This window comes from Chenopodium album, chromosome 18, assembly GCF_948465745.1.
Source record: "Chenopodium album chromosome 18, dcCheAlbu1.1, whole genome shotgun sequence".
In the NCBI taxonomy this organism is placed as follows: Eukaryota; Viridiplantae; Streptophyta; class Magnoliopsida; order Caryophyllales; family Amaranthaceae; genus Chenopodium; species Chenopodium album.
Window position 1 is genome coordinate 15,488,096 of NC_137851.1, and position 23,703 is coordinate 15,511,798.

General features: G+C 43.6%; 1 protein-coding gene across 1 annotated transcript; it reads right to left on the reverse strand.

Moving 5' to 3' along the window:
- Positions 1–352: 352 nt before the first annotated feature.
- Positions 353–1,130, reverse strand: LOC145591905 (uncharacterized). The gene is made up of 2 exons (XM_081648388.1): positions 581–1,130; positions 353–441 (listed from the first exon to the last, which is right to left on the reverse strand). Exons 1-2 carry the CDS (start codon positions 1,128–1,130, stop codon positions 353–355), a joined length of 639 nt encoding a protein of 212 aa, XP_081504514.1.
- Between the last annotated feature and the right edge of the window lie 22,573 nt (positions 1,131–23,703).

The following is a 23,703-nucleotide window of genomic DNA, read 5'->3' on the forward strand; positions in this document are numbered from 1 at the left end:
TACTTATGTCCCTTACTTATGTTTTGTAAGGGCTTATTACTAATCTATCTACTTTCTCCCTACAAAAGAGGTGAGCGGGGTGGGACCAAGAGAACCTTAGTGATGCCCGCTCAGCATGCTCCTTTGCCTTTCGTTCACCTTTCCCTGCTCAAGTTGAACGTGCTAGGTCTCCTCCTCAGGCGTCCCCGAGGTGGTGCCCTGTTTTACTTTGAGAAGGTAGGTTAAACTTAGGGAAGTGTGATCTTCACTTGCTTAATGATGTCTTGCTGCACCTTATTTTGATGCTTTCTGCTTTGACTTTAATGTTTGTATGGTATTTTCTGTAAGTTATTGTGCGATGCTAAAGCATAACTTAACGAATAAACATGTTTAGGCAAGCTCGCATAGTATACTTTTCACGTAGAGGCTCGTACTTCATTGGATTCAAATCGCTTAAATTGCCTTGATTAACATAGCATAATTTTAAACAAAGTTCTTGCATAATTTAAACAAAGTTTTTCAATTTCTACTTAGCTACATGCCTTTTAAACGAAATATTTCTTTAACACATTTGCGTTGAAACTATTCCTTAAGACCTGACCTTCTTGATCTGCGAGGAGGAAAGCACCTGACCCTACTTGCTCATGGATGATGAAAAGACCTTCCCAATTGGCTGACAGCTTTCCATGCTGATTTCCTCTTCTAACTGCTGTAGTCCTTCTGAGAACCAAGTCTCCAGGTAGTATTTCCCGGTGCTTGACTCTTTTATTGAAGGCCTTTGAGATTTTGCTTTTTTGGGCTGCAAGCTTGAGAGCTGCTTTTAGCCGCATTTCTAGGAGAAAATCTAGCTCTTCTAATAGGCGCTTCTCATCCCCTTGCTGCTCATAGTGCTGGATTCTCGGGATGGGGATTTGGACCTCCACTACCACTACGACATCTATCCCATAAGCTAGGGTGAACGGGCCTTTTCTGGTGGACTCCTTTTCTGTTATCCTGTTTGCCCATAATACCTCTGGGACTAGGTCAGCCCGGAGGCCTTTATGCTCTTCAAACTTTCTTTGTAAGGCAGTTAAGATCAGCATGTTTGCTGCTTCTACTTGGCCGTTGCTCTGCGGGTCGCAGACTGAGGCGCTTGCATACTTGATACTCATCTCTTCCAAGTAATCCTTGATGGTGTCACAGTCGAACTGACATCCATGGTCAAAGACTATGCATTGTGGCACTCCGAATCTTATAACGATGTTCTTCCATATGAAAGTTCTTACTTGGGAGGCCTTTATGTACTTGGTGGGCTCAGTTTCAATCTACTTGGTGAAGTAGTCCACTACCACTATGAGATACTTCTTACCCGTTGACCTAGTTGTGAAAGGTCCCAATATTTCCATTCCCCATTAAGCGAACGGGATTAGGATGAGAATTGGGGTCAGATCGTTTGCTGGCTGATTTATAACTGGAGCATACTTTTGGCTTTTTTCACATTTCCTGACGTATGCTAAGGCATCCTGTGTCAGGGTCGGCCAGTACGCTCCTCTTCTTAGCACTTCAACCCCCAAGGCTTTTCCGCCAATATGGTTGGCGCAGATTCTTGCATGTGCTTCTTCCATTATTTTTTCCTGCTCCCACTTTGGGATACACCTTAGCAGTGGTTTGAAGAAGCCCTTTTTTTTAAGCTCCCCATTCATCACCACGAACTAATTGACATCCTTCTTTACTTTTTGGGCTTGCACCTTGTCATCAAGCAGCGAGCCGTGTACCTTATAGGTCAATATGTTTGAGAACCATGCTCGCTGGTGCCTGGTGCAATTCACTTGTTTGTTTTCTGCAATGCTACTTTCTTCCAAGACTTCCACCATGACTGTCCTTGTGAGATTTGGAGAGTGGAACTGGCTAACTTTGATAATGCATTATCTTGGGAATTTTCCTCTCTAGGGACCAAATCTATTAGAAAATGCATTAACTGGACCACTAGCTCTTTCACTTTGGTTGTGTACTTTAGCATTGTGGGCTCTCTAGCCTCATACTCCCCTCTTAGGTGGTTAGCTACCAGCTGAGAGTCAGTCTGCAGGTGCACTTTTTTGGCTCTTGCTGCAATACTCATCCTCAGTCCCGCTAGAGTTGCCTCATATTCTGCCTCATTGTTCGATGCCTTGAACTTGAACTTAACGGCATATTCGAATACATTGCCTTCTGGCGATGTTATTATTAATCCTGCTCCGCTTCCCGTTTGAGCTGAAGATCTGTCCACTGCCACCTTCTAAACTCCAACCTCATCTTCTTTCTCCTCGTAGGAGGCCTCCACTATGAAGTCTACTAAGGCCTGAGCTTTGATGGTTGCCCTATGTTTAACTTCAAACTCATACTCAAAGAGTTCTATCGCCCACTTTAGGAGTCTGCCTGAAGCATCCATTTTCTATAGGGCTTTTCCAGTGGGTGATTTGTAAGAATTTGAATTGTGTGTGCATTGGTATAGGGTTTTAGATTTCTTGCTGTTGTTACCATTGCGAAGGCTAGATTTTCTACCAGCGGATATCTCTGTTTAGCCTCTGTCAGCATATGGCTTACAAAGTACATTGGTTTCTGCTGTTTCTGCCTTTCGACTTGGAGAACTGACCCAATTGTCTGTATTGAGGCGGAGATGTACAGTTCTTGATTCCCTCAAAAGCTTATTTTTCTGTTTCACCCCACTTAAATTCTCTGTTCCCTTTCAGCAATTGATAAAATGGTAAGGCTTTGTCAGCTGACTTGATCATGAATCGGGTCAGCGTTACCATTCTCCCTCTCAACCGCATAATATCTTTAGTGCACTTGGGTTTTAGGAGGCTTAGAACTGCCTCTACTTTTTCTGGGTTGGCATCGATCCCCCTCTCACTGACCAGGAAACCTAGGAACTTTCCAAAGCTCACCTCGAAAACACATATCTTTGGGTTGAGCTTGATATTATACTTGTTCAGCATGGCAAATGTCTCCTCTAAGTCCATAATATGCCCTGCTTGCGTGATGCTCTTAACAATTGAGTCGTCGACGTATACTTCAACATTTCGTCCCTTTTGGTGCATGAACACTATGTCCATTGTCTTTTGAAAGGTAGCCTCTGCGTTCCTCAACCCGAAGGGCATAGCTATGTAATTTTACACTCCCCCTTCTGTGATGAATGCGGTCTTCTGCCTGTTTGGCTTATGCAGCTTGATCTGATGATACCCTGAGAAGGCATCCATGAAACTTAGCAAGGTGTGACCGCTAGTTGAGTCTACCAGCTGATCGATCCGTGGCAACGAGTAGCAATCTTTTGGAAATGCTTTGTTGAGATCTGTGAAATCAACGCACATCCTCCACTGGCCATTTGCTTTCTTCACCATCAGCACGTTGGCTAAGCACTCTGGGTAATCACAAGGCTCAATGAACCGAACTTCCAGCAGCTTGTCCACTTCTTCTTGAATTGCCTGATTTTTCTCTGTGGAAAAACTTCGTTTCTTCTGCCTGATCGGCTTGATGTCTTCTTTCACATTTAGCCTATGAACCATAACTGCCGGGTTAATTCCTGGCATTTTGTCTACTGAAAATGCGAAAATGTCTTTGTTCGCTCTTAGCAGCTCTATGAGGTGCACTCCCACTCCAGGGTCAATATCTTTTCCAATATTTACCGTTCTTGAGTTATCGCCCTCTGTGAGCTCGACGGTAATATGCTCCCTGTTGGGAAGCGGCCTAGCTACCCCTTCCTTTGCAAGCTTAAAACTTTCCATCGCTAACTTCTGCTTATCCTTTTCCTTGTGGTATTCTTCTCCCTTCCTTTTTCTTGATTTTCTTTCAGCGTGCTCATTAAACCTTGGCTTTGAGCCTGGCTGTTAACTAGTCCTAGCTAGCTATTTCAAGGCTGTGATATAACATTGCTGGGCTGTCTTTTTCCCCTGAGCTTTGCAGATCGGCCATCATTGGTTGTGTATGCCATGGCAAGGTGATAGGTGAAGACCACCCCGCCTATTTTGTGAATGAGCGGTCTTCCCATGATCACATTGTAGGGTGATGGGGAATCTATCACTAAGAATTTAGCTCGGACATCACGTCGCCTTGACCCCTCTCCGACACGGACTGACAGCTCGATTATGCCCTCTAGAATCAGTCCGGACCCATTGAACCCGGTGACTTCATAGCTCACCCTTTTCTAGTATTTCTTATCTAGTTTTAGCTCTCTAAACGCGCTGACGTATATGATGTTAGCTGAGCTGCCACCATCGATTAGTACTCTATCTACTTCCCAGTTGGTAATTCTCACTGTGACTACCAGAGGGTCATTATGAGGATAGATTATGTCTTTCTGGTCATACTCGTCGAATGTAGCTCGTGGCTGCGGGGGGTAGTGGCGGCCATCTACGCCTTTCATTGTAACGTATCTGGTGGATCATTGCTCGCAAGTCAACCCTTGCTCTATTCACGGTTCCACCATGTACTGGTCTACCATTGATTATGTACACCTTGTTTTTTAGCTTACTATCCGGATCTCTGCCCTCATCTAGGCCTCTATGACCTCCTCTACGGTCATGACCAGAACTGTCCTCTTCTCTTCTCCTGGAGGAGTCAGAATGTTGCTTGAACTTGTTCAGATATCCTCTCCGAACTAAGTCCTCTATGTTGTCCTTCAAGCGTGTACATTCATTGGTGGTATGTCCATAGTCTTTGTGGAAGTCACACCACTTGCTAGGATCACGGTTTCTATTCACCATCTTGGGTGGTCTCTGCCATTAATCATCAGCTTTGTTCACGCTAAAGATATGGGACCTCGAATGGGTGAACGGAGTGTACTGAACAAACCTTCCAGGCTTGCCTCCTCGCTTCTGGTCTGATCTTCTTACTCCCACTGCCCTGTCTGCATCCCTGCGACCTTGCTCAGCCCTGCTGGGCTGGTCCACCCTGACTGTATTTTCTGCTCGGTTGGCTTCAGCCCGCTTAACTAGGTCACTTGGTGCTTTTCTGTTCAGCATTGCCCTGTTAGTTTTTTCTGCTTTTATGAACTCGTGCGCTTTTCTCAGCGCTTTAGCCAGCGCTTTGATTCTTTTTCGCCCCATGTATGTTCTGAATGGTGAGCCTGGTATCAGGATGCTCTGCATTGCTAGCAACGCTACCACTTGATTCACATTTGGGATAGTTGTTGCCTCCTTGTTGAATCTGGTGATGAACTCTCTTAAGGGCTCATCTTTTCCTTGAACCAGTGACATCAACTCGGTGGTCATTTTTGTACGCTCCACTAAGGTAACAAAGTGCTCCATGAACATTCTTTTTAGTTGATTATAGGAATAAACGGAAATCCTTTCGGGATGGTTCTGTACCACTCGGCTACCAACCCCTCTAAGGTCGGTGGAAATGCCTTATACTGGACCGAGTCTATCATTGTGTATAGTATCATGTGGTTCTCAAACGCTGAAACATGGTTCTTAAGTGTTGTGGTGCCATTGTACTTACAGCTGGGCATCTTTACTTTCTCAATCGGTTCTTCCAGAATCTCCCTGCAAAATGGGGAATCATCTGGAATCACTTGGATGCGAGCTCGTTTCTCCCCGTCCAGACTTAGTCCTCGCTCAGAGGCTGGCAACCTACTGCGAGCGACTCGAGTCTCTAGGCTGATCCTATCTTCGGCTGCTTCTTCTACACTGCATTCTCGGTTTAGATTCTGAGCCCCCAGTTCCAGCACCTTCTTCCTCAGCTGGACCAGCTCTTTCTACTCCGGGGTGAGGGTGACAGGTGTGGCCTTCTTCACAACTGGCTCCGTAGCTACGGCTATAGGTGAGGAACTTGTCCCTTTACCAAAATTGGTAAGGACTGTTGTCATGGCTGCCAGTTGTTCTTTACTGCACTTAGAGAGGTTCTGCAGGATGGCTGGCATATTAACGGGCTGCGGTTTTTGGGTTATTGGTGTTGAAATGATGGGTTCATTATTCGTGCTTGTTAATGGCATTCCAAACTTAAAAGAGGAACTAGACTCTACCGGATCTACTGGCTTCGCCGCCGCTTTGGCTGTAGCAGATGTCGATCCGGTTGGGTTAGATTTCTAGGAGATATTAGATTTGGGTTTTTCATTTGATCCTTTTGGATCAAGAGTTTCCGACGCTATTTTCTGTGGTGTTTGGTTGGCTTCGATAGCCTTAGAGACTGGTTTTTGTACATTTTCTTCTTTGGCCATGGCGGTCTATCAACTAGTCCCTTGCTCAACTGGTGAATCTCAGGTTATATGCTCTTACCCCTCCTTTTAGCGCCAATTGTTCCAAGTGTGGATCCAAGGGTTATGCTGGCACAATCTGGGTCCCGTTGATGACCTGCGCAAGGCAACACACGTGAACTACCCTCGGGGGTGGCTCGAGGAACCCCCGTCTGATGCTTAAGTTAGAATGTGTTTTGAGATAGAAAGTGTGCTTAAAGAGATGTAGAGAATGAAATAACTTATGTGTCTAACCTCTTTTCCGTTGTACTTTATCCCTTATTTATAGGTGTACGATCTCCTTTGTGGAGAGTCTTACTTGTTCAGCTTGCGGGCTGACTCTATCGGGCTGGTGTGCCCTTCTGATTATTCTTCCAGCGGTGAGTGCGCACCCCGTGGGCCAGTCTGGGAGCCTGGTGATAGCTTAGTAGGAGCTATCCTATACAATATTAATAATTGGCTTCGAGCGGTTCTTATTTAAGGGTTGGGTCAGAGGATGAATGTAACGACTTACCGATGTGTGTTGTGCTACAAATTGGGTGTTCCACTGTTCTATGTCTCAACGCCGTGCTCTACTTGTTCAAGGGTTCTCACTAGGGATATTTTTGGTGATCATGCGGTATCGTGTGCTGGTATGGTGGGTATTAAATATCGGCATAATGTTGTTCGGGATACCCTTGTTGATGTTTGTTATCAATTTGGGATTTTAGCTAGAATAGAGGTTAACATTGGGTTGTATGGAGGGAACGACGAGGTCCTTAGACCTGTAGCTGTTTATTCCTGGGATCGTGGTCGCGATGTCTGTGTTGACTTCACTGGGTATTCTCCTTTGACACAGTCAGGGTTATCTGACTTTGTTTCTAGACAGGATGTGGTTGATGCAGCTAATCGAAAGCGGATCAAGTAGGAATCCAGTTGTCAAGAAATTGGATATGGTTTCCTTCCTTTCTCTTTCTCTTCACTTGGGGAATTAGATACGGAGGCGGTTGTATTGCTGAAGCAGATCCATAAGTTCTCGACGACTCATGACATAGGGGCACGTCCTGCTGCTCATATATTCACTAGGGTAGAGGCTTTATAGGAGTGGGGGCCCAGATTGTATCTCGGCTTCCCACTAACTTTCTATAGGTTGTATAACCTTAACTGTTTTTGAGAAATAATAATAATAATAATAATAATAATAATAATAATAAATAATAATAATAATAATAATAATAATAAAATTAAATTTTTACATATCATGTTTAACTAGTCCTTAAAGTCTGCACTGAATCATATTGGATGATTCAAATCTAGTCTCCCATTTACAAAATACAGCAATTTCAATTCTAGTCTAGCTAGCCCTATTAATTAATCACTAGCTATAATTCAAACACAAATCTGCTATTTGTTTTAATCGCTATATGTTGGATATTTCACGCTTGTCAATATTTTTCTTATAACTTAAATATGTTACTTTAATTTTTTTGTAAAAATTATAAATTGATATTGTATAGGATAGCTCCTGCTGAACTATCACCGGGCTCCCAGACTGGGCCCCGGCGTGCGCAGTCACTGCTGGAAGGATAGCCGATGGGGCTCCTCAGCCCGATAGAGTCAGCCCGCAGGCTAACCAAGTACGGCTTTCCACAAAGGGGATTGTACTCCTATAAATAGAGAACAAAGTACAACGGAAAAGAGGTTAGACACACAAGTTATCCCACTCTCACTATCTTTCTAAGTACACTTTCTCTCTTTAAACACATTCTAACTTAAGCATCGGAGGGGGGTTCCTCGAGCCACCCTTGAGGGCAGTTTACGTGTGCTGCCTTGCGCAGGTTGTCGACGAGACCTAGCTCGTGCCAGAAAACCCTTGGATCCACACCTGGAACAATTGGCGCTAGAAGGAGGGGAAGGATTATCTAACCGGAGGTTTACCAGCTGAGCAAAGGACTAGTTGACAGACCGCCATGGCCGGAGAGGAAGCTATGCAAACACCGGTCTCTAAGATCAATGACACTAACCAAACACCACAAAAAACAGCATCAATAACCCTCGATCCAAAAGGATCAACCGAAAAACCCAAATCTAGTATATCCCAGAAATCTAATCCCGCCGGATCGACGTCTGCTGCAACCAAAGCGGCGGCGAAACCAGTAGATCTGATATGGTCTAGTTCTTCTTTCAAGTTCGGAATGCCACCAACAGGCACGAACAACGAACCCATCATTTCAACACTAGTAACCTAGAAATCGCAGCCTGTCAATATGCCAGCCATCCTGTAGAACCTCTCTAGGTGCAGTAAAGAGCAGCTGGCAGCTATTACGGCAGTCCTCACCAACTTTGGTAAAGGAACAGGCACCTCGCCAGTAGCTACAGCTACAGAGTCAGCCATGAAAAAGGCGATACCCATGACTCTCACCCCGGAGCAGGCATAGTTGGTCCAGTTGAGGAAGGAGGTGCTGGAGCTGGAGGCCAAAAACCTGAATCGGGAGTGGAGTGTGGATGAGTGTAGAAACCTAATTGTGTCTCCCCAAAACCAAACCCAGTGATGAGTACGTTTCACGTCACTTGATTATCGAACGAAGTGAAAGTGTGAAAAGTCTTGTGATGCGGTTGTTTCAATAAAATAACTCTTCTTTTTGTCTTTGAAAATGTACTTTATTATTAAAATGTCTATTCTAATTTAGTTTGGTCCATGATAAGGGTCTAATAATGGTGTAGTTGGATTAGGATCGAAAAGAGCTTTCCAACGATATATTTTAAGCCCAATTCCGATGAATAATGAGGAAGTTATGGCCAAAATACTAAATTGGGCCTGAAATAGTTTTATGGCCAATGATCTAGTGGAGGGCCCATTAATTAAAATTCCTAAAATTATTAGGGTTGAGTTTAATCTTCTAGAATAGGATTATGATTAATAATTATATCTTTTATGAAAATAAGAATTTTATTTGGATTAAAACAAGTGTTTTTAAAGAGATTAAATGTTACTTTCAAAGATAAGTACGGACATTATTAGTCGAATTTAATTAGATTAAGGATTTCGTACAAGTTTTTAGAAAACGCGTAAATTAGCACAGAACGACAAAGCTGTTGCTGAACGACAAGTCTGTCGCACAGCGACAGGTCTGTCGCATCGCGCTGGACTCTGTCGTTCTGTTACAGGGGCAATTTTACTCCTAATAGGATTCGGTCTTTTTCTGATCGTTTCCGAGCTATTTTCTCTATAAATAGGGTTGATATTCTCCGTTTTTAAATCATCAACAATCATTCACAATAATCATTAATCATCTAATTCTCTTTCTCTTCTCACTTAAGTAATAGCTTTTCTTTCCCCTCTTTCTAAGTCTTCCCTTTTTTGAAATACAATTCCGCATTCACGAGTTCTAGACACACCTAGCGAAGTTCGAAGTTGCCTTCACCCTAGACGTGAAAGGTTGATAATTTCTGAGGGTTTGGTCTCAAATCTTATTTCAATTCTTTGATTAGATTTACTATTTTAATATTTTCCTTGAAGTTACTAACATGTGTATTGTTTTGATAGAAAGAGATACGAGACAACAAAGTAAGTAATTTAATTGCTTAATTATTCTTTTGATATAGAAAGCATGCTTAGATTATATTAATTCCTAGTATCATGTTAGGATGTTATTTATTGCTTTCTAGTATCATGTTTAGGTTGCTTCCTATTTCTTATATCATGTTAGTATCATGTTAAGGATAAAGCTTTGATCTTTAATGTTTAGTGACATGCTAGGATTTGTTATTAATCTTGTTAGTATCATGCCTAGGATCTTGCTATTATTATGCTTTGATGAGATTATGATGATGATGATTTGTTGTGTCAATATAATATTTTGTTGCTTGATATAATATTGTTATTGCTTGATCACGCCCTCTCTTGCAGGTTTAAAGGGAATTTGTACTTGTAATCACACTTAATAAGATAATTAATAATCTTGTTTAGGCTAATATGATTATAATTCAAGTGATCGCCAATAATAGATTTGTTTGTGCTTTAATATTCAACCAACATAGATTAAACAGGTTTAGGATTAACCCATTAATTGCATGTTAGTTAGAAAGCGCACATGAATATGAGAAGAATAAAGTAGAGGCCTTTTAAGGGCAGGTTCAATCTCTTTTAGGTTGGATTTGTACCTTCATCCCTGAATATCAAGTCATGGTTCCAGACCACTATGGAATTAGCGATCTCATAGATTGTGAAGGGGTGTAACCTTCACTCTGTGAACGGTTTACAAGTTCCTAAAACTTGTTGGCGACTCTTTTGCTCTTGTTTCCTTTCCTTTGGATGCCACCATACTTAAGTGTATGATCACAGTGGGGTTCAAGTTTGGGATGCTTGAAATATTCCCTACAATGAGGCAGCCCAAGAAAAGGGCAGCCCGGAGGCTCGAGTTACCCGCAACAAGTCACCGGCCTCTGAGCGGAGACCGAGCCTAGGTAGGGAGAAACGAGCGCAAATTTAGGTTATTCCAGATGATTCCCCATTTTGTGGGGAGATTCTGGAGGAACCAATGGAGAAGATAAAGATGCCCAGCTGTAAGTACAATGGAACCACAACGCCTAAGAACCACGTCTCGGCGTTTGAGAATGACATGGTACTGTACACCATGACAGACTCAATCTGGTGTAAGGCATTCCCGACAACCTTAGAGGGGCTGGCAACGGAGTGGTACGGAGCCATCTCAAAAGGGTCCGTTTACTCCTATAATCAGTTGAAGAGAATGTTCATGGAGCAATTTGTCCCCCTGGTGGATCGTACGAAAATGACCACCGAGCTAATGTCACTAGTGTAAGGAAAAGATGAGCTCCTGAGAGAGTTCATCACCAGATTCAACAAGGAAGAAACAACCATCCCGAACATGAGCCAGGAGGTAGCGTTGCTAGCAATGCAAAGTGGATTGTTGCCGGGTTCACCCTTCAGAGCATATATGGGGCGGAAGAGTCTCAAAACGCTGGCTGAGGCGCTGGGGAAGGCGCATGAATTCAGAAAAGCAGATGAGACAGATAGGGCAATGCTGAGCCGAAAAGCGCCAAGCGATCCAGTGAAGCGAGCCGACGTTGCCCGGGTAGAGAACACAACCAAGGTAGATCAACCTAGCCGGGCTAAATAAAGTCGTAGGGACGCAGACAAAGCAGTCGGGGTGAGAAGGACGGACCAGAAGCGAGGAGGTATACCTGGAAGGTTTGACCATTACACTCCGCTCACTCATTCGAGGTCTCATATTTTCAGCGTGAACAAAGCTGGTGATAAGTGGCAGAGACCACCCAGAATGGTGAATAGAAATCGTGACCCAAGCAAATGGTGTGACTTCCACAAGGACCATGGGCACACCACTAGCGAATGCACGCACCTAAAAGACAACATAGAGGACTTAGTCTAGAGAGGATGCTTGAGAGAGTTCAAGCAACATTCTGACTCTTCCAAGGGAAGAGAAGAGGACAGGTCAAGCCGCGATCGCAGAGGAGATCACAGAAGTCAGGCCGAAGGTAGAAACCGAGACAGCAGACTAGAGGGCAGGGTGTATGTGATCAATGGTGGACCAGTGCATGGTGGAACCGTGAAGAGAGTACGGGCTGTTTTGCGAGCAATGATCCACTAGATAAATTACAATTGGAAGCGAGCCCCGAGCTACATTTGATGAGTACGACAAAGAAGGCATAATTTACCCCTATGACGACCCTTTTGGTGGTGACAATGAGAATGGCAAACTGGAAGTAGACAGAGTACTTATAAATGGTGGCAGCTTAGCCAACATCATATACATTAGTGCATTCAAAGAGCTAAAGCTTGGCAGAAAAGACCTAAAACGGGTGAGTTATGAAGTTACCGAGTTCAATGGGTTCGGACTTATCCCGGAGGGTATAATTAAGCTTTTAGTCTGAGTGGGGGAGAGGTCAAGGCGACATGACATTTGAGCGGATTTCTTGGTAATAGATTCTCCATCACCATACAATGTGATTATGGGAAGACCGCTCATTCACAAAATAGGAGGGGTGGTATCCTCCTATCACCTTGCCATGGCATACACTACCAATGACGGGTGGTCTGTAAAGCTTTGGGGAAGCCAAAAGACAGCCCAACAATGTTATATCACATCTTTGAAGCAGCCCACTAGGACCAGGCAGCAGCCAGGTCTCGAGCCAAGGTCCAACGGGAAAATTGAAAAGAAATCAAGAAAAAGAAAGCGGAAGGAGTATCACAAGGAGAAGGATAAGAAGAATTTAGCAATGAAAAACTTTGAGCCCGCAAAAGAAGAGGCAGCTAGGCCACTGCCCAGCGGGGAGCACATAATTGTTGAGCTCACATAGGGTGATAATTCTAGGATGGTAAAGATTGGAAAAGATATTGACCCCGGAGTGGAGTCCACCTCATAGTGCTGCTGAGGGCGAATAAGGACATTTTCTTATTTTCAGCAGACAAGATGCCAGGAGTTGACCTCGCTGTCATGGTACACACACTGAATGTAAAAGAAGACATCAAGCCAGTTAGGCAGAAAAAGCGGAGCTTCTCCATGGAGAAAAATCAAGCAATCCAGAAGGAGGTGGACAAGCTCCTAGAGGCTGGATGCATAAAGCCTTGTGATTATCCAGATTGGTTGACCAACGTGGTCATGGTAAAGAAGGCAAATGGCCAATAGAGGATGTGCGTTGATTTTACAGATCTCAACAAAGCATGTCCAAAAGACTATTACCCGCTGCCGCGGATTGACCAACTGGTAGACTCAACCAGTGGCCATGCTTTATTAAGTTTCATGGATGCCTTCTCATGGTATCACCAGACTAGCTTGCACAAGCCAAACAGGTAGAAGACCGCATTCATCACCGAAGGGGGAGTGTACAATTACATAGCTATGCCCTTCGGACTTAAGAATGCGGGGGCTACTTTTCTGAATACAATGGATAGAGTGTTTATGCATCAAAAAGGGAGAAATGTTGAAGTATATGTCGACGATTCAATTGTCAAGAGTGTCACACAGGCGGGGCGCATTATGGACCTGGAGGAAACATTTGCCACGCTAAATAAGTATAACATCAAGCTCAACCCAAAGAAATGTGTTTTTGGGGTAACCTCTAGGAAGTTTCTGGGTTTTTTGGTCAGCGAGAGAGGAATCGACACCAACCTAGAAAAAGTGGAGGCGGTCTTAAGCCTTCCAGAGCCAAAATGCACTAAAGACATCATGCGATTGACAGGAAGGATGGCAGCACTGACTCGATTCATCAGCAAGTCAGCTGACAAAGCTCTACCATTCTATCAATTACTGAAAGGAAACAGGGAGTTTAAACAGGATGCAGCAGAGAAAGAAGCTTTCGAAGGGATCAAAGAACACCTGACCAAACTCCCAACCATGATCAGCCCGGCTGAGCGAAAAGCTACAGTTGTATATCTCCGCCTCAATACAAACAATCGCGTCAATCCTCCTGGTCGAGAGGCAAAAACAACAGAAACCAGTGTACTTTGTAAGCCACGTGCTGACAGAGGCTTAACAAAGATACCCATTAGTGGAAAAGCTGGCTTTCGCAGTGGTGACAACAACAAGAAATCTGAAACCACCCGCTGGAAAAAGCGTTGCAGAAGATGGACGCCTCAGGCAGGCTCCTGAAGTGGGCAATAGAGCTCTCTGAATATGAGTTCGAGGTCAAACCTAGGGCAGCCATAAAAGCTCAAGCCCTAGCAGATTTCATAGTAGAAGATAAAATCGGAATCTGAAAAGTGGCAGTGGACGGATCTTCAGCTCAAACAGGAAGTGGGGCAGGGATAATAATAACATCACCGGAGGGCAATGTATTTGAGTACGCCATTAATTTCAAGTTCAAGGCATCAAACAACGAAGCAAAGTATGAAGCAACTCTGGCAGGCCTGAGAATGAGTATAGCAGCAGGAGCTAGAAAAGTGCACCTGCAGACTGACTCCCAGCTAGTAGCTAGCCAGCTAAAGGGAGAGTATGAGGCTAGAGAGCCTACAATGCTAAAGTACACAACTAAGGTGAAAGAGTTAGTAGCCCAACTGATATATTTTCAGATAGATCTAGTCCCCAGGACAGAAAACTCCCAAGCCGATGCATTATCAAAGCTAGCCAGTTCCACCCTGCAAAGCCTCACAAGAATAGTCATGGTGGAAGTCTTGGAGGAAAGAAGCATTGTAGAAAGCAAGCAAGTGAACTGCACCGGACAACAGCGAGCATGGTTCAGAGACATACTGACTTACAAGTTGCACATCTCGCTGCCGGGTGATGAGGTGCAAGCTAAGAAAGTCAAAAAAGATGCTAACTGGTACGTGGTGATGAATGGAGAGCTCAATAAAAAAAGGCTTCTCAAAACCACTGCTCAGGTGTATTCCAAAATGGGAACAGGAGAAAATCATGGAAGAAACACACTCAGGAATCTGCGCCAACCACATTGGCGGAAAAGCCCTGGGAGTTGAAGTGCTGAGAAGGGGAGCATACTGGCCAACGCTGACGCATGATGCCTTAGCATACGTCAAGATGTGCGAAAAGTGCCCAAAGTACGCCCCAATCATAAACCAGCCGGCAAACGATCTAACTTCAATTCTCAACCCAATCCCATTTGCCTAGTGAGGAATGGACATATTAGGACCCTTCACCACTGGGTCAGCGGGCAGGAAGTATCTTATAGTGGCAGTAGATTATTTCACTAAGTGGATTGAGGCTGAGCCCACCAAGTACATAAAGGCAGTCCAGGTGAAAACGTTCATATGGAAGATCATAACAAGATTCGGGGTGCTGCAGTGCATAGTTTTTGACCATGGGTGCCAGTTTGACTATGACACCATCAAAGATTTCTTGGAGGAAATGGGCACCAAGTATGCAAGTGCCTCAGTCTTCCACCCGCAGAGCAATGGCCAAGCAGAAGCAGTAAACAAGCTAATCCTGACAGCCCTGCAAAGGAAGTTAGAAGAACATAAAGGCCTCTTGGCTGACCTAGTCCCAGAGGTATTATGGGAAAACAGAACAACAGAGAAGGAATCCACTAGCAAAAGTCCTTTCACCCTGGCTTAGGGCAGACGCAGTAGTTCTAGTGGAAGTGCAAATTCTCAGCCCGAGAATTTAGCACTATGGGTAGCAAGGAAATGAGAAGCGCATGCTGGAAGAACTGGACCTTCTGCCGGAGATGTGACTAAAAGAAGCTCTTAAGCTAGCAGCCTAGAAAATCAGGATCTCAAAGGCTTTCAACAAGAGAGTCAAGCACGAGAGTTTCTGCCTAGAGACCTAGTCCTCAGAAGGACAACAGTAGTGGGGAGAGGAAATCAGCATGGAAAGCTATCAGCCAACTAGGAAGGTCCTTTCATCATCCATGAGCAGGTAGGGCCAGGCGCTTTCCTCCTCGCAGATTAAGAAGGTCAGGTCTTAAGGAATAGTTTCAATGTAGATGTGTTAAAGAAATACTTTGTTTAAAAAGCAAATGGCTAAGTAGAAATTGGAAAACTTTGCTTAAATTGTGCACACACTCTGTTTAGTTTATGCTACGTTAATCAAAGAAATTTAATCCATTTGAATTCAATGAAATACGAGCCTCTATGTGAGGAGTATACTATACAAACTTGTCTAAATGTGTTTAAGTTATGCTTTAGCATTGCACACTAACATGCAGAAAATGCCACAGAAGCATAAAAGGCAAAAAGCACCATAATAAGGTCCAACAAAGCACCATTAGGCAAAGAGAACGCACTTCCCTAAGTTTAACTTACCTGCTCAAAGTAAAACAGGGCACCACCACGGGGACGCTTGAGGGGGAGGCCTGACACGTTCAACTTGAGCGCAGGAAGGTAACGAAGAACGAGAGAGCAAGCTGAGCAGGCAGCACCATGGTCCTCTTGGTCCCACCCAGCTCACCTCTTTTGTGGGGAAGAGAGGAGATAGACTAACAGAAAGCTCTTACGAAAGATAAGTAAGATGCATAAAGTAATAAGTCGCAGCAAGACAAGCTGAACGACATAAATAAGTCGCAGCAAAGCAAGCTGAATGACATAAGTCACAGAAAAATAAGTTGGACGACATATAAACAAATTACAACCAAAAAGCTGGATGACATAAATTAGTCACAGCAAAGTAAGCTAGATGACATGAAAAAGTCATAGCATAATAGGCTGAGCGATACACAAGCAGACTACAGCCAAGCAAACTAAATGGTGCGCAAATAAGTCTCTACAAAAACTAAGTAGAAGACATAACGCATAAGCCTCCATCGAAAATAAGATAGCAAAAAAATTGGCAAGTTCCCACCAAGTCGGGCAAAAGGCTAAAAAGTAAAAGCCCTATATAGCCAAGTCAGGGAACAAAGTCTATAAAATCAGTTTAAGCAAGAATAACGGGAGGGCCCAACCTACGAGGCTTAACCTGGAATGACAAAGGGGCTGCTGAACTAAGGTTTAGGTACTACTACACCATGGCTCAGCAGCATGTCTAAGCAAGCATGCAGGCAACAAGATAAGCAATGAGCAAAACAACACCAAAGTTATTAAGTGCATATGCCAACAAGTTGAACCTCTACCCACTAGGACAGAGTAAACATCCAGTAAGAAGGCTACAAGTATTCATAGAGTTGAACCCTCATTCTCCAGGATGAGGAAACATTCAGCAAAAACATTTAAAAAAATACAGAATCCAAGTCAAGTTGGATAAGCCCAGCAGTCAGAAAACAAAATGTTATAAGACAAACACACAGAAAATACAATCTTTGGCGGCTATACACCCCAAAAGATGATAACAAAAGCTACCTAGTGACCACAAACCTAGGGGAAGGGAACTCCGATGAACCGCTGGAGTAAGGGGGAAACAGCCGCCAAAACCTTTATTGCTCGTCAGCCAAAGTCTCCACCCCAATGGCTGCAGCAATCATAAAGGCACCTCCAAGTTCAGCACATCATGATAAGAGACTTTGCAGCTAGCAACGCGAGAATGGTCAGCAGGCAGATAAAAAAGGCTAGCCTCTCCAACAGCCTCAACTTTATCCCAAAAGGCATTAAAGCGAGCCTGCTGCTCCTCACTCCCACCATAGAGACCGCTAACGCAGCGGGCTGCGGCCTCTCAGCCTCCATCATGGTGATCAGCGAGCAACTTGGCAAAAGCGGGAGAGAGCACAAAAGACCTAAGTGCCTGCTTTTTAGCAGCTCCGAGTTCATTCTCTGGTCCAGCCCGCAGATCATCCATCTCAGCCTCCAACGCCTGTACCCTGGCTTGAGAAGTCCCCAACTGTTCCTCGCATTCTGCCAGCTTTGTCTTGGTGAGTTAAAATTCTCCCAGCTGAAGTTGCAGGGCATCCGCCTTCTCTCTCAAGGGAGTTACCTCACCAGCCATTGTTTCCCTCTTAGAGCGAGCCCGCTGGATCTCCTTATCCTTCTGAGTAAGGACTAGATTCTGGTTCTGGTACTTCTTCTCCACTGTGAGCAATGTATTAGCCAGGTCACCCACAAACTTGGTAAGCTGCAAACAAACACAGAGACAAAAATAAGCCAAGGCAAAAGCAAGAAAAACAATCTAAGGCAGAAAGTAAGGAAAAAAGCTAATTAAGGTAGAAGCAAAGGAGAGCAAGCTAAGGTAAAAGTAAGGAGAAATAAGTTGAAGCAAATAAGCAACGCAACAAGAATCAGACTAAAGCCGAAAATAAGTAAAAAAAAAAAGAAATTAAAGAAAAAGAAGAGTTAGAGATAAAAGCTGACCTTCTGCGGATCATGGCATGCGGTGGTAGTAGGAAGACTGACCGAGCTACTGGTAGAGTCAGCAGGCGGATGAACCCCCTGGGTAAGACGATATCCCAACGTGGCACTGTTCTGTGGGTTGTCCACAAACAGGGACTCATCAACCCTAACATTCATCAAAGGGCGGAACGCAGCATTCTCAGCCCCAGTAGGGCATAGTATAGGGCAAAGCGTGGCATCAATCGGAACCTCCAAAAACTCTATAAGTCTAGTAGGACGAGAAGTGCCTCCAGCAAAAATCGAGGTCGCAGATAGCGGGTTCTCAAAGGCATCACCTAAGAACTGGTGAACGCAGCGATTGAGCTCACTGGAATTTTGGGTACCAGTCTCCTTAGCAATATCCTCACCAAGAAGTCCAGCATTGGCAGAGTGAGAAGCGAGGGGATCAAGAGCAGAAGAAGTACGGGCCCTCTTAGCAGTGGGCTGGTCACCATCAGCTGAGGTGGAGACCACAGGATCATCCTCCAGATTAATAACTAGATGATCCAGCTTATGTGAACCCCCAAGCTGAGAGTACCCAACCCTGCTAGCACTCTGCAGACGACCTCGCAACCCAGGTCGGCGAGGTGGAATCCTTGGTAGCTTCATAATAATCTTATCTAGGAGCTGAAAATCAAAAACTTCAGTAGCAGGACCAGTAGCGTCCTTAGCAGCAACAATAGTGTCAATACTTGGAGAATAGAGCAGAACATGCTCAGTAGAAGTTGTGGGTTTCTCACCCACCGCAGCGGTAGTCTCATCTTTCTCAGTAGGAAACTTAAGAACGTTGTCAGCAAAATCATCGGCATTATTTTTGGAATCATCAATAGCTTGATTCAGTGGCTCTTTGCCACAGAGGTCTGAGGTGCCACACGGCCGAAAGTCGCAGCAGACTGCTTCTCATGAGAAACACCCTGTGCCACTAACGCCTCAGACCCTGAAGTAACTTCCCTAGGCGCAAGACGAGGGTCCGCTGACCCCCTACAGTTGATGAAGAAGGCTTCGCTTCAACATGACTAGACCCTGCACGATTAGCAGCGGTCACAGTGTCAAAAACAGCTCTCAGCTCAGCCGGAACCAAGCGCATCTCACCCTTCAAAGAACCTGCATAAACCTCCAAAGTTTCAAAAAGTTCTTGAGGATTATCAGGTGTGGCAGTGAGAGGGTCCTTCCAGTTGTCTGCCAGCCCAAGAATGCTCCTATCCAGCTTGTCGTAGCCTGAAAATCAGGTAGTAAAAAAACCATAAGGACGCAGCGCAGACAGAAACAAAAATAAGATAAATAATTAGAGAAATATATAACAGTGAAAGCAAAGCATACCAGAATTGTGAGTAGAGCACAAGCGCATAGTAGAAAGCTGCGCATTGCCTACAATGTACAAAGAGTTGGGCAACCAGACCTTGGGGAATTTGGCATTACTTGTGCCAGCTCCCTGCAAAGCATCAAAAGCCTCTATTTCACGAGAAGGCTCAGAGGGGGAAACAGTAACCCCAGCCATATTAGTGCGAATCTCACGGAAATTGCGTGGCACAGTGAAGGAAGAAGGCACTTTAACCCAAAAGAATTTACCAGTCCCGTCCCTAAAGCGACCAAGCTTAGGGTAAGATAGGACCCTACCCTCTTTCGTAGCCATGTAATACCATCCAGACTCAGAACCAGAAGTAGACCTCTTCAGACTCATCAAAGATTTAAACAGATGCAAAGACTCAAGATACCTCCGAAACCACAAAAACCACAACAAGCATATCAAAGTGTGTAGAGAAGTAGGATGTAACAAAGCAATGAAAAGATTGAAAGCACGAAAAACCTTCTCCAAAGTGGGATCGAGGGGAAACCTAAGCCCAAGTCTAACTGAGAAGCGAAGACTGCAATACCGTAGAAAGCTTGGAACCCTCAGCTGGCAAGACTAGCTTGTAACCTTGGCCAAAGCCGTAGAACTTCTGTCCCACAGCGGCAAGATTCAACTTCCTGGCATCCTTAAGCCAGTTGGAGTCCAGCACGCAGTTCTTGGGATCATGACACTTATCATCTAAAATGAAGTCAGATATTCCTTTTCCACGGGCTCAATCACATAAGTAGGCTGGTAGTCATAGAAGGCGCGCTTACTGGGAGACTCGGCCATCCTGCTCGAAGTAACAACTAGAGAGGGAGATGGCGAAGAAGTTACAGCGTTGCCACCACGCACTACATAATGGTCAAACCGATTCACATCATCCATGTCATCAAGCCAAGCAAAACTGTTTAAAGGCTGAACATGGGGAATAGGGCTAACAAGGGAAACATCAGGGGGATTAGCGTTGACCTGTCAGCTAAAATCTCATGGCGCATCGCACGCTCCTCAAACGAGCCAGGTGGGGCACAGGCACCCCGTACTGAATAACCTCCCGCTCACAGTAAGGGTCAAAGAAATAAGGACGTAGTCCAGGCTGAAAAAGGACGAAATGCGTTGCTTTCAACAGGGCGACTACTACCGGACTCAGGCACAGTAGAAAAAGCCGCAGCGGTACCCACTCTGCCCACAGCAGGGGGACAATCATAACCATTCGTATAGGAAGGGGGAAGAAGCAGGAGAAGCAAAAGGAGTGTGCGTAGAGCGCTCACCTGAGCGAGGTGACTCAGAAGAAGAAGAAGAATATGACTTAGTGGCCGCGCGGGGCTCACTCATGTTCTGACTATCAGAAGCATCAGGCATTCTAAGATCTACAAAGACAGAAAGCCCCCCAAAGGAGATGAAGAATATGGAGTGCCGAAAAATCAAAGATCAGTTTAGTCCTAAAAGAGCAAGTGTAGAAAAAGCAATGCAAGAATGGGAAGAAAGAACTGAGAATACAAATACAACAACAGAAAAGGATAAATTTGGCAAAGACAGTCAAAATCGATCAAAAGGCACAATTTTGCGAAGAAAAATACAAAAAAGAAACAAAATTGGGCATATACACACAAAAAATGGTACAAAGCAAGTACCTTTATAGAAAGAAGTTGTAGAAACAACAAAAAACAACAATGGCGGTCCGAGAAACCAAATGGAGAACAGGGTTTCAAACTGCAACCAAGAAAGTAAGAAAATTCAATGAAAAGGGAAGAATAAAAGAAAACAAGCGAGCACAGCATGAAATTAAAGCAAGAACGAGAATGGAAGAACGAAGAACTTACAACAACAATGGAGGAACGACACGCATCTGAGAAGAAGACGTAGGGCAAGAAAGTTTGAAAATTAAAGGGGAAGAGGAAGATGAAAAAATGAGGAAGGTTAAAACAAGAAAAATAAGGCAATGAATTAAATAGGGGAGTAAATGAGCGGTTGAGCAAATAATAAAGTTGAACCGCCATGTCACCTCAGTAAAAATAAACTGACCACTCAGATGGCTGACACGTGTCCCACTCATGCAAAACATCGTTCCTGCCAAAAAAAAAAAAAAAAAAAAAATCAGCGGGAGTAATCGAAATTCCTCACTACAAGCTCGTCATTTCTCAGACTTCAGCGGGAGTAATCGAAATTCCTCCCTGCAAGCTCGTCATTTCTAAGACCTCTGTGGGAGTAATCGAAATTCCTCCCTGCAAGCTCGTCATTTCTCAGACTTCAGCGGGAGTAATCGAAATTCCTCCCTACAAGCTCGTCATTTCTCAGACTTCAGCGGGAGTAATCGAAATTCCTCCTGCAAGCTCGTCATTTCTGGAATTCCAGACAGAACAATTTAAGTGTAATAAAAATTGTTCCCCTAGCATCAGCATAAATAAACGACACGCTCCAATGCAATGCATCTACACTAACCTGCAGCATGACCACTAAAGTCTCATAATCACATCGCCAATCCAAAGACTTGGTGGGCTAGTGGTATACGAGAAGGTTTAGCCGGATGACCCGTTGAGCACCGGCCGATAAGACCATACGCTCAGAATAGGTGGCATGAGCAACCTCATACCACCTCTTGAGGGGCTAGTTGTAGGGGATAGCTCCTGGTGAGCTATCTCCTCCAACTGGAACCACTATGAAAGGGGATTCGTCGCCCAAGCAAGAGCCGACATGAGTGACTTCATACCACCTCTTGAGGGGGTAGTTTTATAGGATAGCTCCTGCTGAACTATCACCGGGCTCTCAGGCTGGCCCCTAGGGTGCGCACTCACCACTAGAAGGATAGCCGATGGGGCTCCTCGGCCCGATAGAGTCAGCCCGCAGGTTAACCAATTACGACTTTCCACAAAGGGGATCGTACTCCTATAATAGAGGACAAAGTACAACAGAAAAGAGGTTAGACACACAAGTTATCACACGCTCACTATCTTTCTAAGTACACTTTCTCTCTCTAAACACATTCTAACTACGGGACCCAGCTCGTGCTAGCAGAACCCTTGGATCCACACCTGGAACAGATATATTGAAAGTATATTTCATCACGGATCTAGCTAATAAGACCTTACATGACTATATTTTTTTTTAACATATATAATACTAAAGATGATCAAAGAAATGTGCATGACTTATATAAATTTTCAAATGGTTAAATTAAAAAGGAATGAAGGAAGTAATCCTTTAGCTTTGGACTTAATAAATTCACTAACCCATAATTGTCGATACGTTGAAAGCGTACCCTCTGTATTGCACTTTTCATAATTACAGAATTTAATCAGTACTCGCTCTTTTTTAAATTCTAATTGTCCCAAAGTAACATGACACATGTCGATGCAAAATTTTTGTCCAATATTATCTTTAATTATCAATAACTAAAAATTGGAACAATTGAATATTAAGAATCTACTCCTTAAGACAATTCCAACAAGTACCCACATGACTATAATTTTTCTTATATATAATTCAAAAACATTGGTCAAACTAGATCTTATGAATAGTACCAAAACTTTCAATGGTGCAGTAAAAAAAATCAGAGGGAGTAACCGAATCATTCAATTAAGCCATATAAACATATCTACTGTAATATTATTTTACAACAATGATGACCATATCAAAAATTGACCTTGAAATTATATTATTTTAAAAATGTATCCATAATGTCGAACATAGTCAACTCACCTAGCTATTACGGCGTAACCAAGTATACTCAATCACAGTCTTACACACAAATCCCAACTGCCTCTCCCTACAATTAGAGATGTGCTTTTTCAAATGCTTTGAAATTGTCACCACCATAATTTTATGAGTATTACAGAATCCTCAATATTGATTCCAAGCCATTGAAATAAGTGTATGCATATATGGTCTTTGAAACCTAGAGAAGGATTTAGAATTGGTCGACTTATCGCAATTGTTTGGTGCACTTTGCAAAGTCCGGGAATGGTTCACAAAAATTGAAAGGCAATAATAAAACACAAAGTTTAGAGTGATAATAAAGCATTAAGAAATATAAGGTTCGTAAAGGTGGAAAAATGAAATATGCAGCACCTTTAAATGGGATTGGAGATTCAAGAGTGACCCTTACATAAAATTATTCCATAAAGATCATCCTAGCTTTGAGGGAGAATGACTTCTCCTGAAGTTAGGAGACTTTAATTGGTTATAAACTTGCAAGACTTAGAAAAGTTAGGAGACTTTAATTTGTATACACACTCAAGAGCGATACATACATAGAGATTGCTTTTGATAAAAAAAATTTAAAAAAAAAAAAAAAAAAAAAAAAAAAAAGGTTTTGAGAATGCATTTGTAACACGAAGGACCAAAGGTTGTAGCTTTATTAAGTGCAATTATATGAGCCTCAAACATAATGAGAGCTTTCATATATACTCAAAAGCTATGTTAGATTAGGAGAAAATTAAGATTGAATCCCCTAATCATGAACGTTAGAGAAGAGTAGAAAATTGGAAATTTCATAATTTTGAA

What these genes read in the sequence shown, in the direction of transcription:
- LOC145591905 (XM_081648388.1), bottom strand. Translation starts at nt 1,130, where the DNA reads ATGAGTATCAAGTATGCAAGCGCCTCAGTCTGCGACCCGCAGAGCAAC. An exon ending in CCTCCTCGCAGATCAAGAAG is followed by an intron (nt 442 to 580) that starts GTCAGGTCTTAA and finishes ATGTTAATCAAG; the next exon opens with GCAATTTAAGCGATTTGAAT.